Below are 17,540 nucleotides of genomic sequence, written 5' to 3'. Positions count from 1 at the left end.
AATGAAAACCACTTCTCTACCAATAGGTACCTCAGAAACAATATACAGAAGGAACAAACGTTTCTTTCTCCAGTGAGGCCAGAACAAAGAACTATGATAAAGTTTTAAAATCAGTGATCTAAAATTTATGAGCATACTGTTACAAAACTATTCACAGCTATAAACATTAAGGAATAAACAAGTAACAAACTAACTTTTACAACACGCCCACAAAGACCACTTACTTTAAGAGGATATTTGATAAACAGTAGCAAGTCATTAAACCAGTAAATAGAATTTTTGAGAAAGATAAAACAGAGCACATGACTGCTGAATGAAAACTACAATAGTACAAACACAAACTTTTACTGGCCTCACAACAAAAAAGCTCACATGATTATTTCCCATTAATCAAACTTCATGAAGATATTCAACTATTTAGTCTTGCAGTTTGCAATAAACTTTTAAGCCGTAGTTTTTATGCCCTACAGAAAAGACTACAAAATAACACAATAGGCATTTTTTTTAGCACAATGAATATAAAGCTTCAGAAGTAAAACTGTAATAATTTTAAACTATTATAAATTTTAAAATAATTTATAAAAATTTATAAATTTTATACTTTTCACATAAAAAACAAAGTAAAACTAACACTAATTTAAAGAATTCACATGCAGCAATTCAAAATGCTTTTAAGGAAAAAAAAAAGAAGATAAAACACAAAAAACCTTTGAGGGGAGGGGAAAGGAGAGGACAATGTACTATGATCCCAGAATGAAAATATGCCTGAAATTCTTGATAACTTGCCAGTATAAACCTCTACTTATTTAAGATAAACAACATTAAATATCAATCAATAGATAAAGGAACTGTAAAATATAATCATTATTTTAAAGACCTGCAAAATATTTATCATAGGCTTACAAAATATTGAGCTTAAAATTAAGTCTTATTTCTAAAAAGTGAATTAAATCTTTGTCTTTATTATTGTTGTTAGTCCAACTTACACAATTTTAACTCAAAAGACAACCCAAATTTGAACAGGGATGGGTTACTTGATAAATTCAAGGCATCATTAATTTTTCACAGTGAATAATGGTATTATAGCTATGTTTTTAAAAAAGAACCCTTACTTTTTAGGCATACATGCTAAAATATGTACAGAAATCATAAATGATGGGGTTTATTTTAAAAAGGATGGAGAGGTGGAACAAGAACATAGGTAATGACATGTACAGGCCGTGAGTTGAAAATGGGTGAAACGGAGTGATAGATACATATGGGCTCATTATACCTTTGTATATACATTTGAACTAGTCTAAGTAAAAATTTTTTTTAAATCCCCAAAATTAAATCACTCTCTCTCATTCACACACACACGTATGTATGTATGTGTTATAAGCTGACATGTAGTTTTTAAAAATATTTTCCAGAATGTTACAGCAATACTTTCTATTACTATTAAAGAAAAATGAACCTGAAAATAGTTGCCTTAGAACTGTTTAAACATCTTTATGCCGCCAGTTATAACCTAGAAATGCAGTGAAAACTTCTAAAGAACTTACTTGGTGTGAAAGCAAATCTGTGCTTGCATAATTCACAGTATTCTTTTCGACTGTGTTTCAGCCACTGAACTAAGCTGCAATTACAAATGCATTCATAAGTACAGCGTTTATGACAAAGAAACTTTAACATTTCGTTGAAAATTAATACTGCTTTATTAAACTATTACATATCACAGAACTTTCACAATTTTAAATTTAGAATATCCTTAACATTTTACCACTGATGCCCTCTAACAGTACAGAACCATACCAAAGATACAACCAACATGTATTTCTACTATTAAAAAGCAATTTAGATTAACTGGACTAAATTAATGAATTAATGTAAACTGTAATCTCCTCAAAGTTAACTGAATGTGAAAGAATCTCCAAGCATCAACATCAGTTCTAAACTGGTCCCTTAATACTGCTACCTGGTGGCTAGGTCTGTCACTAACTGGCTGTCAGTTTCCTCACCTGCATAATAATAATACTCCACCTCACAGTTTTGTTGTAAGGATTAAATGAGTTAAGACGTATAAAAGCACTAGGTATTATCTGACACAACGCATTTCATAAATGTAAGGTATAATCACGCCAAGCAAAACTAGAAAGTCATAACACTTCCCATGAACAAAGTAAGCTCTCCATGGTAAAATTAACAAATAGGTACTCACATGCACCTAGAAGACAACATACAAAATGACATGGCATGGTAATAAGGAATATGGGTAATTTCCAAACTTTCAAAATAAATTTTTTAAAATAATTAATTACAGAGAAAGTTCACTGAAAACCACCCCCCAATTACATAGATTACAAAAGTGAGGCTCAGACATAAAAATTTTCTAAAGGGATAACTCACCATTCTTGATGGATAAACTTAATACTGCCGGTACATACACAAGGATGGTAAAGAGGTTTCTCAGGTGTTCCTTCTGACCGACACACTCTACATATGTCTATTAATGAAAAAGAAAAATTGAATTATCCTCGGTTGTAACTTTTTAAAAAATAACAAACCGCCAAAAACTGAACTACTACATGTTAAAGAAGAATCTATCACTAGGTAAAACATCAATCAACATCATGGAGAACTGAAAAGTGTGGAAAGGATGGTCATCAAGTATATAACTGAAATTTAAAATTCTATATTATATAAGTAGGCCAATTGTTCCTTTGTATGATCTTGTAAATAAATCCAAACTGAAAACAACAGAAACAGTGGTTTTATTTAAAACTGCACTCTCATAACTAACAAATAATAAATAGAAATATGCAAAATCAGGTACCATTCATGTCCTAAGTTTAAAGTCCTAAGTTGGGTCCTAAGTTTAAATTCCACAAAAACTCATCACAGGACTTAACGCAGAAACAGCAGTGAGCAGCCCTGGAGACATCCCTCCACTAGAGGGAGAGAGACGCACTCATGCACAATGGGGCACCCCAAGACCAGGAAGGTGCAAGGCTCGGAGAAGCAAGCCAAAGACTGCCTTAAGCACAAACTACTGGAGTCCAGGGCTACCGGGTCCATCGCCAAAGGGCAGCAGCTCTTCCCTCACTTCCTCCACCGGCGCCCCAAGTGGTTCTCAGGAAACATCTGTCCGTCTCGCCCAGGGTGGCATGTTAGTGACATACAGACGACTGAAACGGACCCACGCGCTCACTCGTGCCTTAATGCCGTCTTCCCACAGGACAACCTACCAAAACCTGGTCTCAACTTTCATTCACACCAACTTCTCAGCAATCCACCAAAGCCAAGTACCGACCCCACACAGGCAATCTGAGGGGCAACAGGCAGTGTGAACAAGGGGGAGGGACTTAACACAAGCTTCTGATCTACTCTCTCACAGGGAACTCCTCATTAGTGAGGAATAATTACAACCCAGAGCTTATCATTTATGGATTTAAAACTAAATCCCCGGCACCCACCAAAATAGGATACACACATGCTGAGCAGTGTGGCGTGATCCCAGACACTTAAGAGCATCACAGACTTGTGACTGCTCAATCTTTGGTGGCTAAACAACACTTGCTGAAGTTAGGATTATCGAGCACTTGGGGTGACCTAGGTGTTTAGCATGCTAGTCTCCCTGGTTATTATCAATAAACTAGACAAATCATTTCAGCAATGCAGAAAGGCCATGCACCAGCACCCATGGAAGAGCTATATTAACGTGCCAATCCTGTTCACGATGGGAGTCGCGTAGAGTTGTTCAGGCTGAGTCAAATTAAGCGAAGATTACAACGCTGTGCCTTTCAATTTCAGCTTTGGAACAGACCCTCTAGCTACTACCATCCAAAAAACTTTGATTTCCCAGAAATTGCAGGCACTTTACTGGGAATAACGCTGGTGGGTCGGCATGGTTTACCATCAGAACTACAAGGGAACTGAACCTTTCCAAACCTCTCATTTTCACCTTCATTCTTAATTAATGAAAACACCCTCGGCAAAAGCTTCCACTCTGGTCGGTCTTGCATATATCTAAGACTTTAAGCTCTAGAGGTGCAATACAAACTTCCCAGGCGTTTCATCTAATTGGCATCCGCAATCAAAGTTCCAACACAAAAAAATAGAACCACGCTCCCATTCCATGACTCCCAGCAGCAATGTGCATGCAGCTTGCATCAGCTTTGAGTACCCTAATTTCCTCAAGTGCACACTTCAGTCTAGGGAAACTCAGCGAGAAGGCACGAGGGCTCCGAGAAGCAGTGGGTGGGGATGCAGACAGAGGTTCCCTGGCGTGGACCCAATGCTGCACAGCAGATCACACATTTTAATGGCACCAAACTCCATACCCTGCTACAGAAGCCAGGGATTACCGCAGGTGCTAACACCAGGTTTGCCCTGCAAGGATCCGCCTTGAAGGATTTTAAGTGGACTCATTCCAATTACAGGACCTTGAAAGAGTCTAGTATTGTTTTTCGATCACTGCCCTCCCGGGCCACAGACTGCTGTCTTCCTTGGTTGTGACAGTCAATTACCAGATTCCCTCTATGGAACCAAATCTGTATTCTCAGTCATGGTGGTCACCAAGGTAGGCACAACTACTTCTTGACAGGGCCACAGGACGTGCAATCTAGGTTATCTAGAACCATCACAGCAATAGCAACCGATGCCCATGGGCATTGATTAGTTCCAGAATTCCCACAGCTCTGCAGGTAGGAGCCAAATGACCACTCAAAGTCCTTCATTACATCACGGTACCAGCCGTGAGAGCTTACACACCTGTGGATTAACTTTAGGGAGAGGCACGTGCTACTGCAGGATCAACCACTTTGGGTGGGCTGGGTGCAAGAGTAAGTGGGCTGATGCAATCATAGGGCAAAGTGGTCCCACTTTATCCTGTCTCCCCAGCCAGCTCTCAGATGGCTGTGGGAGTAGACATCAGGGCACATTAGTGACAGTCCAGTAGTCAGAACACAGTGCAAAGGGAGGCAGCAGAGACACTGCTGCACTTATACAAACGAGGGCCATCACACTGCCCTCCAGAAACACCGTGACTGGTCAGCCATCAGTTACGTGACAATGGACTGGGGTTGGGCCAGGATAGCCCTCACTGGCAAACCTCAGCTAGCAGGGATGCAGAGACAAACACCAGGAACAATACCAACGTCGGTGTGAACGGCTGATCACCAGGTGGGCTCCTCCTGTGGTTTGGACCAGCCTCTCTAGGGCGACCTAGACCCCAGTGGCTTGAGGGAGCCTCAGGGGGGACCACACAGTGGGTAGCTAAGGGGTGTGCCCACTGCAAGAGGCACCACATCTCCCCATACTCTGCAGGAGGCCTGGGGTGGGGGGAGGGCGAGTGGCAGATGAGACTGGGGTCGGGGCAGGACTGGGGACACCAGATCTCCACTAAGCAGGACACAGAAACATACCTGAATAACAACAGACACTGATTTTCAGTAGACTCACCCTTTTGAAGGGCAAACCAACAACAATTAAGCAAACAAAACAAAGCAAACAAAACAAATCTAAATTAAGCCCCAGAGCTCTGTTCAACCAAGTCTAGACTAGAGAACTGAAACTCACTGGGCAAGGTCAAAACTATTTTCGTTGTAACACTTAAGACATTCTTTTACTCTTATTGTCTGGCCAGTGTACACTGGAGTTTTCCAGAGACTACATGAGACAGCTGTCTGAATGCAGCTGCCTCCCATTAAACCAGACATTCAAGAGATATGCAAATATAAAACAAATTCACTCTTTTCAACAAAACTTGGGGTTTGGAATAGTTATTTTCATGAAAAAATTATATTAACATATAATGGCTGTGTTAAGTGAGCAAATACTTCTAAATTTTGTTTTATTTTATTATACAGCAAATAAAAGCTCTTCTGAGTCTTTTCTAAGAGCGTACAGGGATCCCGAGAGCAAAAAAAGTGTGATTCCTACACATATATACCTACACATACACACACACACACACAGACACACACACACACACACACACACACACACACACATAAGCTCAGGGAACACCTGAAAAAAATCAGAACAACTATGGCTCTCTCAAAATACACATATACACAAAATTATCATTAATTTTTATCAGGGACTTCACAAGTTCCACTGATTATATAAAAAGAAAGGGAAGGGAACATTAGACTTCGGAAACACCTTGTTTTAGAACTACGGAAATCTTTTACATAACAATAAAAAACAAAAGTATATCAAAATGGAAAATAAACCAAAAACAAATCAAACAAATGAACCTATGTATATCAAGCTGAATAACAAAACAGAGACTTTAAAACATGATCATACATCCTAAGACAGAAGGAAATACAAAGAAATCCTGGCAGAGTCCAGTAATCATCATGTTAGTAGCAATAATACCGACAGTCATTTTAAAACTTGGCGGATAAAGCCAGTAAGTAGTATGACAGTGGTATTGTGGTCATTTGTTTAAAAGAAGGTATTATCTCTTAGAACATATAAGTATTTACATGAAAAGAAAGTGTATCTAAGATTTCCTTTAAAACAATCTGGCAGATGTGTGGGGAGGTCAGAAGGAAAGGATAGAGATTAAAAAAAAATTATCAGCCACATGCTAGTATCTGTTAAATCTAGATGCTGGTTATTTGGAAGTTTATTACATTAATCTGTTTGTAAGAGTTTGAAATTTTACATAATGAAACTTTAGAAAAATAATCAAAGGTTAAACATGCAATTAGTAAATACCATAGATGAACTTTTATTTTACTAACACTACCAAGTCCAATTTTATCAATGAAGTTCTTTAGTAGGAAGTCTTAGATTCTGATTTATTTAATATAGACACACAAATATGAAAACTCATGTTAGCGATTTTTTTTTCATTGACCATGCTTTTAAAAACCTGTTAAAACTTTCACTGGCTATATCTTCATCAGAGAAAGAAAGCAGAGTAAGATTCAAATAATAACTCTCTCAACAATCCTAAAAACCTATTTTTGTGCAATCAACAACCCAATTTTAATTTAAAACCATTTACTCTAAATGACTAATACAAGATTTTGTCCAAGAAACAGTATCACAAATCTTTTCTGCAGTACTGACTGTTTACTCCCACACGATGAAGTTGTGACTAAATGAGTTTTGTTCAAGAGTACCTTATGTATAAATATTTCCCTAAATGGAAATGCAAAGAGAGTCGGTATAAGTCAACCAGAAAGACAAGCTCTAGCTATAAAACACTTGTAGGGCAACCATTCAGTTGTTTAGCAGGCCCCGACCCACACCGTCACACCTTATCCACACTTTATCAGGGAACTAGGGGCCAGGAAAAGCTGTCTAAGAGACAAGCTGCACCTGCCACTGTTCCACATCCTCACCTAAGTTTCCTTAGCTAGTCTGTGTGTAGAAGGAATGGAAGCTTTTTCCCTGCCAATCCATGTTCCAGCAGAAAAATCTGAAACAAGGCATAGGTATATAGAGGTCATGACTAAACACTCTGGAAAACATAAGAAACTATTAACAGTTGCTACTTTTGAGGCATTAGGGTTGGGGGGAAAGTTCTTTCCTTATTTAATATGGGTATGTCACCTATAGTACAGCTGACCCTCGATATCCATGGACTGATTGCTTCCAGGTGCCCCCACGTACACCAAAAATTCAGGGTGCTCCAGTTCTGTAGTTGACCTTCCATTTCCTCAAGTTCCCTCCACATCCGCGGATTCAAGTAATTGCAGCTGAAAATTTCAATCTAAGGTTGGTTGAATTTGCAGATTTCTGAAACCTACAAATGTGCAGACCGACTACTTAATTATTGGAAAAAACCCGCATGTAAGTGGACCCAAGTAGTTCATTCAAACCAGTGTTGTTCAATGATCAACTGTATGTATTTGTGTACCATTCTGCTAGTATCTTACTTTTAAAATTGTAGTTTCCTATATACTTATGTTCAAAGACATGTGCAAGAATGTTCATAGAAGCTCCATTCATAACACTACCTCCAAAATGGAAACTACCATTTTGCCTAAATTTGGCAAATAAATTTGAATAAAAAAATTTTGGTATATTCACACAATTTAATACTACATAGCAAAGAGAATAAACCAACCAAAATTGCCAACCACAATTTAGATTTATCTCACAAAGTGATATTGAGAGATAAAGATACACAAAGAGTATCTACAGCTATACAATTCCATGTGTAAAAATTCAAAACCACGAAAAACTAACATACATTTAAAAATCAGGATAAAGGTTAGCTCTAGAGAAAGGCAACAGTAAGGACTAGCAGAGGCCTGACGAGAACCAAAGGTTCCAGGTCAAGATGAAACAGTCCCTATTCCTCCCGCCAAAGCCAGGACATCACATACAAAACAAATGTAAGGCGACTCTAAAAGGTGACGAGAAAGCAGACCAGCAGAAGGAGCTGCAACCTCAAGGAACTACGAGGCAGCGAGTCCTCTGGGTCTGTGTTTTGCCTAGTATCCTGGATTGCTGACTGAGGTGGAGAAGCTGGCCACCTAGAAACACCAATGAGAACAGACCAAAAAATTTCCCCCAAAAGCCTGTTCTTTCTAGTCAAGACCAGGAAAGGGACAACCCAGCAAGACAAAAAGGTTTTAGACAATAATTGCTGCTGTACCCCAGCAAAAAAGCACAAGAAAAAAATTTGACCCCACCACCTGTGACAGTCAAGGACAAGTGGGCAGTATACTTAAACTAGCTAACCCTATTTCAGTTCCTCAGGAGCAACTAAATTATCAAGCAAGTTAATGAGAAAACGAGGATTAAAACCTAACCTCAATTCCAAAAGACATCTTTTGACTTTATTATGCATCTTGTGTATAACATATGCATATGTCAAGTTTTCTTGAATGTTTGTTTTTCAAAATTTAATGTCAATATCCTATATATCTCTCCCATCTACTCCTCCAGCTTTATTATATTCTTCTGTTTGCACAATAGATTGCCCCTCTGATAAAACACATTACATTATTGAAATATAAGGATAAAAATGACTAGGGAATACAGCAGCTAATGAAGAAGCAGTTTCATTACTAGTGGACACTTCTACATTTTGCCAAGTTCTCTCTCTTTGTAAACTGTTTGAGTCCTTTGCCCACCTTACTAATTGGAGCCTTAACGATAAGAAAATAGTCCCCCAAAAAATTTTCAGCAAAAGCTGAACAGATACACTTCACCAAAGAAGGTATACAAATGAAAACAACGCTAACATCATTAGGGAAATGCAAATTAAAATCACAATTAAAAATGCTGATGGCTGCACAGCTATGTGCCTATATTTAATGTCACTGAATTACACACTTAAAAATGCTTACATTGGTAAATTTTACCATCAATGTTTTAATTAAAAACATTTAAAAAAAGTTTAAATCACAGTAAGATACCACTATATAACTATTAAAACAACAAAAAGAAAAACACATAACCCCTTACCACACATTCAGCAATCCTATTTCTAGGCATTTAAGCTAGTAAAATGAAAACTTATGTTCACACAAAAACCTATGTGAATACATATAATGATTTTATTCATAATTCCCCAAAACTGGAAACAATTGACCAAAGCATTCACAATTGGGAAATTTATAAACAAACTATGGTACATCCCTGCAATAGACTACTATTCAGCAATAAAAAGGAACAAATTGCTGATACATGCAACAATGTGAATGAATCTCAAATGCATTATGTTAAGTGAAAGGAGTGAGACTCAAAAAGCTACATACTGTTTAATTCCATTTATAACATTCTTGAAAATACATGTATGTATATGCATGACTGAGATATTATGCTGTACACCAGAGACAGACACATTATAATATACTTCAATAAAATAATAATAATAATAAAATAATAATAATAATAATAATAATAATAATATTAACATTCTTGAAAAGGTAAAACTATAGACAGAAACAGTTCAGTGATTGCCAGGGTCTGGGGGTGGAGCTGACCATAAAAGGGCACGGAGATACTTTGGGGAGTGAAAGAACTATTCTACACCTTTGATTATGGTGGCTAAATGACTGTATGCATTTGCCAAAAATTCAAAGACATTAAATAATGATACTTCAATTTTGAAAAATCGAAAGACCTTCTACAGTAGTGTCTAAGTAGATGTGGGAAGAAAGAACAAATGACAAAAGGTAGTAATATGGAAAAAAAATACTGTTCCCTCTCTAAAATATGGTCTAATGAAGTTGTAGACTGAAATGCATCCCAATGAGCACACCTACTTCATCCAACCAGGCAGGAATTAATGTTGTTAGGGACTGCAGAAACCAGCAGCATTAGTCATCAAACATTTTTGACTTCCACTTTCTGGTTATATGGCAGGACTGCACTTTCCTGCCACCTCTGAAATAATACATGGACATGTGACTTGCTTTGGTCAATGAAATATGAGCTATAATGATGTGTATTTCTAGGTAGAAGTTCTGGGCACTGATGAACACAATTCATCACACCGGAAGTTCTTGCCTCAATGATTGTGGAATCACGTGCCAAGACATAGTCTCCAATCTAAATCTCCAGGTGACCAGAGTTAGCATCTCTCCCCACCCACACTGGGCATGATAGGTCAGTGAGGAACTAACCTTTTGTTGCTTTAAGCTGCTCAGGTTTGGGGGTCATTTGAGACTAAGACATACATTAGGTCTCAGCAGCTTCACACACACACACACACACACACACACACACACGTCAGGAGCTGGGGTGAAAAGGAAAAGGGGAGGTGATGTTCAAAGGTTAGAAAGTTCCCATCGCATAAGATAAGAAAGCTCTGGAGATCTATTATTCAGCATAATGTCTACAGCTAACAATGCTTTGTATTATACACTTCACAGAGGATCTACTCTCAGAAAATTTTAAGTGTTCTTACTACACAGACAAGTAACAAAGGGGACAGGAGGAAACTTCAGGAGGTGATGGATATGTCTATGGCCTTGGTTTGATGAATGTACACTTATCCCCAAACTTATTAAGATGTATACATAATATATACATACATATCTTTTTTATATGCCAATCATACCTCAATAAAATGATTTAAAACAACAAAAAACAAGTAACAATTTAAAAAAAAAAACCAAGCACAACTACCACTAACATAGAAAGTCAAAGAAAACTCTTTCCACCATCTTTCCATGCTACTGTTAACACTGATGGAATGATGTGCCGGATGCTCTCAAGAGCATTAACAATGCTGAAAAGAGAGGCAAATGCCAGGTTCTTACCAAGCCATGCTCCAAAGTCATCATCTGCTTTCTAACTGTAATGATGAAGCATGGTTACACTGGTCAATTTCAAATCATGGATGATCACAGAGCTGGGAAAATTATTATGAACCTCACAGGCAAGTTAAAAACCATGATTTGAAGGGCAACTCAAAAATCTAGAAAAATGGCAAAGTAACCTGCTTCCCTTCTGTTAGTTTGGTTTCATTGTACTGACAACCTGAGCTGGCATCAAGGACCAGGAAGAAACAAGATAAAAACATATAGGAGAGAAAATCCTGGAATTCTTTTTCTAGGGATGTATAAATATATGCCAATACAATGCCTCAATGGGAAAAAGAAAACAAAAACGTCAAAGAAAGAATAATGTTTTGTTTACTAGGATAAATCCAAACACTGAAAACCTCAGAACAACAAGGCTAGGGGTACAAAAGGAGAGTGAAGGCTATAAAAGGCACAGCCCCAGGCTCTGCACTAAAAATGAAAAAACGTTCTGTGGTGGAGTAAGACTCCCACCAAATTCACATGCAGTAAAATTACAAATCTTACTCAGGCCAAAGTAAAATCAATGCACTTTGCTGGTTATGAACGCAAACCTACCTAGAACAATAAGGCAAAGCTCTTCCTGGTTTTCAAAGACAAATTTCTTCTGTTAAATCCTGCAGCAACTTTTGTTGTTTTATGTGACTACTTAGTATCTTCACAAAGCATACCTTTTAAAAGTTTCTAGCACAGTGCCTAGCTCAGTGAAGTTTTTTGAATGAAAAATCTTAGTGAGTGAGTAAGGAGACAGTCCAGAAGGTGAGAGAGAGGGGGAAAAACCCACCAGTGTGAGGGGTTATCAAGCTGGTGCCAGCTGTGGAAATCAGCACCCCTTTAGGGCTAGCCCATCCCATCAGGTTTTTTAGGAAAACAATACAGTTCACCAAATATATTCTAAGTATCTAATATGAGAAAAAATGAAAAATAACTCTAAAAGCTTTGGGTACATCCTAATGCTTAAGCCAATGTCTATCTTGAAAGTTCTTTCACATAAGATTTCAAAATGTTTCCATTTTCCCTCTCGTGATAAACCAGTGATAATTTAACAAGCAAAGGGTTTAATGCGTTTTATTTTTTAGAGCAGATTACATTTATGCAAAGTGTGAGAAGACAGTACGGTGCTCCCAGGTCCACAAGTACCATCTTACATGAGCTGGTACTTGGGTTATACTTAATGAACCCATACTGACACATTATCAGTAACCAAAGCCAACAGTTTATTCAGATTTCCTTGACCTTTATCTAGTGTCATTCTTCTGTTTCAGAATCCACATTACATTTAGTTGTCATGTCTCCTTAGGCTCCTCTTGGCTCTGGCAGTTTCTCAGACTTTCCTGGTTTTTGATGACTTTGATCATTTCAAGTAGTATTGCAGGATGCCGTTCTACCAAAATTTGATGGTTTTGCTCATGATTAGAGTGGGGCTATGGGTTTTAGGGATGAAAATCAACTAGGTAAGTGCCATTTCATCACATACTATCAACGGTACATACTACCAACATGATTTGACTGTTAATGTTGACTTCGATTCACCTGGTTGAAGTAACAAGGGATTTTTAATATCTGATTATCAACAAAAATTTTATAATTAGTAGCTATGATTACAGAAGGCAAATATTAAAAAAATGTATTATTGAAAAGTACTACTCAAAATATCAGTGGATAACCTGCCTAGCCAAAACCAGGAAAGTGGCTACATAAACTGTGGTACATTCACCACATGGAATTTATATAGTCCCTTAAAAATAGCAAATATGGGGGGAAAGTATAGCTCAAGTGGTAGAGCACATGCTTAGCATGCATGAGGTCCTAGGTTCAATCCTTAGCACCTCCTCTAAAAATAAATAAATAAATCTAATTACCTCCCCCCTCCAAACAAACAAAAAAGCAAATATAACACCTATATGGCAATATGGAAAAATGCATAATGTTAAGTAAACAAAGCAGAAATAAAAAATGAACACGCACTGTACTTCCAACTATTTCAGTAAAAACCCCAAAATAGCCTAAAAGCAAAAGCACAAAAAATGATAGCTGTTGTAATTGGTTAGATGAGAATATGGGTGATTTTCTTCCACTCTTTTTCCAAAGTTCCTAGTGTTTCTACTACTTTTACAACTACCAGATAAAAAAATTTTAACTGCTAAAATTTTGTGGAAAACACTTCCTTTTTGACTGTAAAAGTATACCTGTTTTTTTTTTAAATGTGGATTTGGTAATTTGGCCTTGCAAAATAGATTTAAAGTTCCAATTCTCCATGTATCCCAAATGTTAGTTATTTCTTCTCTCCCAGGATTACTGACCATTACAAAACCAACATTCATCTGTACTGTTGCTTCTGGAAGCCTGAAAACTACAAGTTCCTTCCTCACTGGGCTTGAGTTACATTCTGTCAAAGAGAAGCATTTCTGTGGAATTAGAAGATGGAGGGAACACGTAAAGCCATTTTCTACTTCTGGCTCTAAAAACAGCAGCGGCAGCTAGCTGCAGGTACCCCAGGCCCCTGCAGTGGTTACAGAGTTCACAGCAGGGATCCTGCCAGCAGCCGTGGGCAAATGCAGGTTCAGCAGCAGGGGCAGCAGCTCCAAGTTTCAGCAGGAGTGTGCCAAGTATCAGTGCGTTTCCTCTCAGCTCCAAATGTATCCCTCAGCATCACCTGATCAGTGATAAAAGACTAAACTCTTAAACAGTTTTTAAAAACACATTTGTCAGTAGAGGGTGCTGGAGGGACAACGCAGGAGGACTGGAGCTTTCCTGCTCCTGCTGCTGTCACCCACAGCCCTACAGATAAGACCCCAACAAACTTCAGGCCCTGCACCCACAGTGGCACTCCAACTCTCTCTGTAGGGCCACCACCAACCCTGGCTCTCTTGCGCACACACACTGGAGGGCTGTCTCCTGCTCACCCACAAACTGTGGACCACCTCTGGCTTGGACAATTCCATGCCTCTCCAATGAGGTCTGAACCACAGCTGCAGGAGGGCCCCAGCCCTTCCAAGTTTGTCCCTACCTGGATACTTTCCTTCATGCCCAGGGTACCCTTGACAGTAGTCTTTACATCTTTATAATTATTCTCTTATCATAGCTTAGTAATTCTTCCTCCAGTTAAATTCCTGTGTGTTTTCTGCCTCCTCACTGGATGCAGAGTGCAAAGGAAAAAAAGATCTGAAGAACCAAGTGGAAATTTTAGAACTGAAAAATACAGGGAGTGTGGGCTCACTCCTGGACTCAGGCTCAACAGCAATAGCTGTCTCAAGAAAAAGGACTCGTATTATTCTTTGGAGTTATTAGCTGAACAACATGCTTTTTTCCCCTATGAGCCACCATTTTTACTATGGAAAAAAAAACTGACAAACAGCAGTTATTTAGACAGATTTGGGTACTTGGCAGACATTTTGTCATGAAAGAATGAAGTAAGCCTGAGAACCAAGGAAAACAACTGACACTATTTGCTACCAATGATAAAAATAAAAACTTCAAGCAAAAATTAGGATTTTAGGAAAATTGTATCCACAATACACATGAGAGCTGCCCCAATACCTAAAGCCTTTTTGAAACAAGTGGTGATGTTAATGAACGTGAGCTTTTATGTCACCCAGGAAAACGTGTCAATGTTTGGAAGATCTGGATAACTTGATCCAATAGCTACCAAATGATCAATATATTATGTTACAAAACCGTGCAAGAGTAAAAGATAGTGGACTTTTAAAAAACAGCTTTACTGAGGAATAACTGACATAAAATAAAACACTTACTTAAAAGGATTAGCACTTAATAAGCTTGACATTGGTAAAACCGTCACCACAATCAAAATAATGAACATTTCCATCACCACCAAAATTAACTCATGCCTCCCTGTAATCCTCCTTCATCCCATCCGTCTCTTACCCATCTCCTTCTTCCCTCCCCACTGACTGTTCTCCACACACTGATAACCGTCTAGTCATGCCATATAATTTATTACGTTTATTTTCTGTCTTCCCTTCCTCCTCTACCAAGCCAAAAATAAGAATGTAGGCTAATGAAAGAAGGGATTTTGTCTATTTTGTTACCAGCCTAGTCTAAGTGTATAAAATAGTGCCTGGCTCATAACAGGTGCTCAATAAACACGTGTCAAATAAGTGCATGCACACTTGGCCATAAGCATGCCAAAGCAGTGAAGGTTGATATATGGTAAGAAGAATGAAGCAGACATTACTGGAAGCAGAAATGAAAGACAATGTGGTTCTAGAAAGATAGGAGCTAGCTGCCTTGTTCTGCAACTTCCCATCCTTTTAACTCCAAATCTAAATCACCTCAAGGTTTTGCCATAGTAGATACAGAACATGATCAACTGCAATACACTTCGGCTTCATCCCTTCCCAATGACTATGATTCATAAAGCATAAAGAACAACTACTTTTGCAGTCCATAAAAAAATGCTGATAAAATGTTATATTATGTTCTGCTAGTGTGAGCAGTAATTTAGAAAAATGGAAGAGAAAAAAGCTCTATGTATCACTAGGTTGAAATTAGAGCACTCTACTCCGGCAAAATGTTTAATATCTTAATGGGGGCTTCATACAACAAAACTTGCTTGCAACATCTATTCCAACAGTGCAGTGCTTTTAGTTTTTTTAAAAAAAAATGTATATCCCTGAACAAAGGACAGATTTTTTTTTAACTGAAAAATTTCAGTGCACTGCAGGATCGGATGAGGAACCTGCATATCCAAGATCTCCTCAGGCTCTAAAGTTTAAAGATTTGGTAAGGAATTACATAACAGAACTTCTTTCAAAATTGGAGTTAATCCTCTCAAACTCTGCTTTATCAACTAAATTTACATAATATTCTAAATGCTTCGTTGTCATTTCAACATCCTTCATAGAATCTTCACCAGGAGTAGATTCGGTCTCAAAAAACCACTTTCTTTGTTCACCCATTACCCCATCTGTTACAGTTTTATAGTGAGATTACAGAATTCAGTCTTATCTTCAGGCTCCACTACTAATTCTAGTTTTCTTGCTATTTGCACCACATCTGCAGTTGCTTCCTCCACTGAAGTCTTGAATTCCTCAAAGTCATCCAGGAGGGTTGGAATCAACTTCTCCCAAACTCCCGTTAATGTTGATATTTTTACCTCTTTCCATGAATCACAAATGTTCTTAATGGCATCTAGAATGGTGAATCCTTTCTAGAATGTTTTCAATTTACTTTGTCTAGATCTCTCAGAGGAATTATTATCTATGGCAGCTATATAGTCTTATGGAATGTATTTCTTAAATAGTAAGACTTGAAAATCAAAATTACTTCTTGATCCATGGGCTACAGAATGTATGTTGTGTTAGCAGGCATGAAAACAACATTTATCTCGTACCACCTCCATCAGAGCTGTTGGGTGACCAGGGACATTGTCAATAAGCAGTAATATTTTGAAAGGAATGTTTTCTTCTGAGCTGTAGGCCTCAGCAATGGGCTTAAAATATTCAACAAACCATGCTGTCATCTAGGCTTTGTTGTTCCATATATAGAACACAGGCATAATTAATTAGGATAATTCTTAAGAGCCCTAGGATTTTCAGAATGGTAAATGACCAGTGATTTCAATTTCAAGTCACCACCTACATTAGCCCCAACAAGAGTCAGCCTGTCCTTTGAAGCTTTGAAGCCAGGCACTGACTTCTCCTCTCTAGCTATGGAAGTCCTAGATGGTATCTTCCTCCCATACAAGGCTGTTCCATCCATCCACACTGAAAATCTGTTGTTCAGTGTAGCCACCTTCATTAATTATCTTAGCTAGATCTTCTGGATAACTTGATTCAACTTCCACATCAGTACTTGCTGCTTCACTTTGTACTCTGGTATTATGGAGACAACTCCTTTCCTTAAACCTCATGAACCAACCTCTGCTAGCTTCAAACTCTTCCGCAGCTTCCTCAATTTTCTCAGCCTTCACAGAATTGAAGAATTAGACCCCAGCTCTGGATTAGGCTTTGGCTTTAGGGAGTGTTGTGGCTGGTATGAGTGTCTCTCTAGACTACTAAAACTTTCTCCCCATCAGCACCAAGGCTGTTTCTCTTTCTTATCATCGTGGGTTCACTGAAATAGCACTTCCATTTTATTCAGAAACTTTTCCTTTGCATCCACAACCTGGCTAACTGGCGCAAGAGGCCTAGCTTTCAGCCTATCTCGAATTTCTACGTGCATTCCTCACTAAGCTTAATTTCTAGTTTTTGATTAAAAGTGAGAGACACATGACTCCTCCTTTCACTTGAACACTCAAGAGACCATTGTAGA

General features: G+C 38.2%; 1 protein-coding gene and 1 pseudogene across 4 annotated transcripts in view; one reads left to right on the top strand and one right to left on the bottom strand.

Annotated features, from left to right (window-relative positions):
* MARCHF6 (membrane associated ring-CH-type finger 6) overlaps nt 1-17,540 on the bottom strand; it is a 70,600-nt gene that overhangs the window by 49,641 nt on the left and 3,419 nt on the right. For all 4 annotated transcript variants that reach the window (XM_032470002.1, XM_032469992.1, XM_032469999.1 and 1 more), the window contains exons 2-3: nt 2,389-2,485; nt 1,545-1,618 (exon numbers count right to left, since the gene is read on the bottom strand). In XM_032470002.1, the coding sequence (XP_032325893.1) occupies nt 1,545-1,618; nt 2,389-2,485 (171 nt within the window). The remainder of the gene's footprint in view (nt 1-1,544; nt 1,619-2,388; nt 2,486-17,540) is intronic.
* Nucleotides 11,155-11,745, top strand: LOC116662827 (annotated as a pseudogene).

Source organism: Camelus ferus, chromosome 3, assembly GCF_009834535.1.
Source record: "Camelus ferus isolate YT-003-E chromosome 3, BCGSAC_Cfer_1.0, whole genome shotgun sequence".
Classification (NCBI taxonomy): domain Eukaryota; kingdom Metazoa; phylum Chordata; class Mammalia; order Artiodactyla; family Camelidae; genus Camelus; species Camelus ferus.
The sequence above is the reverse complement of the archived record's forward strand: the minus strand, read 5'-3'. Positions and strand labels throughout refer to the sequence as shown.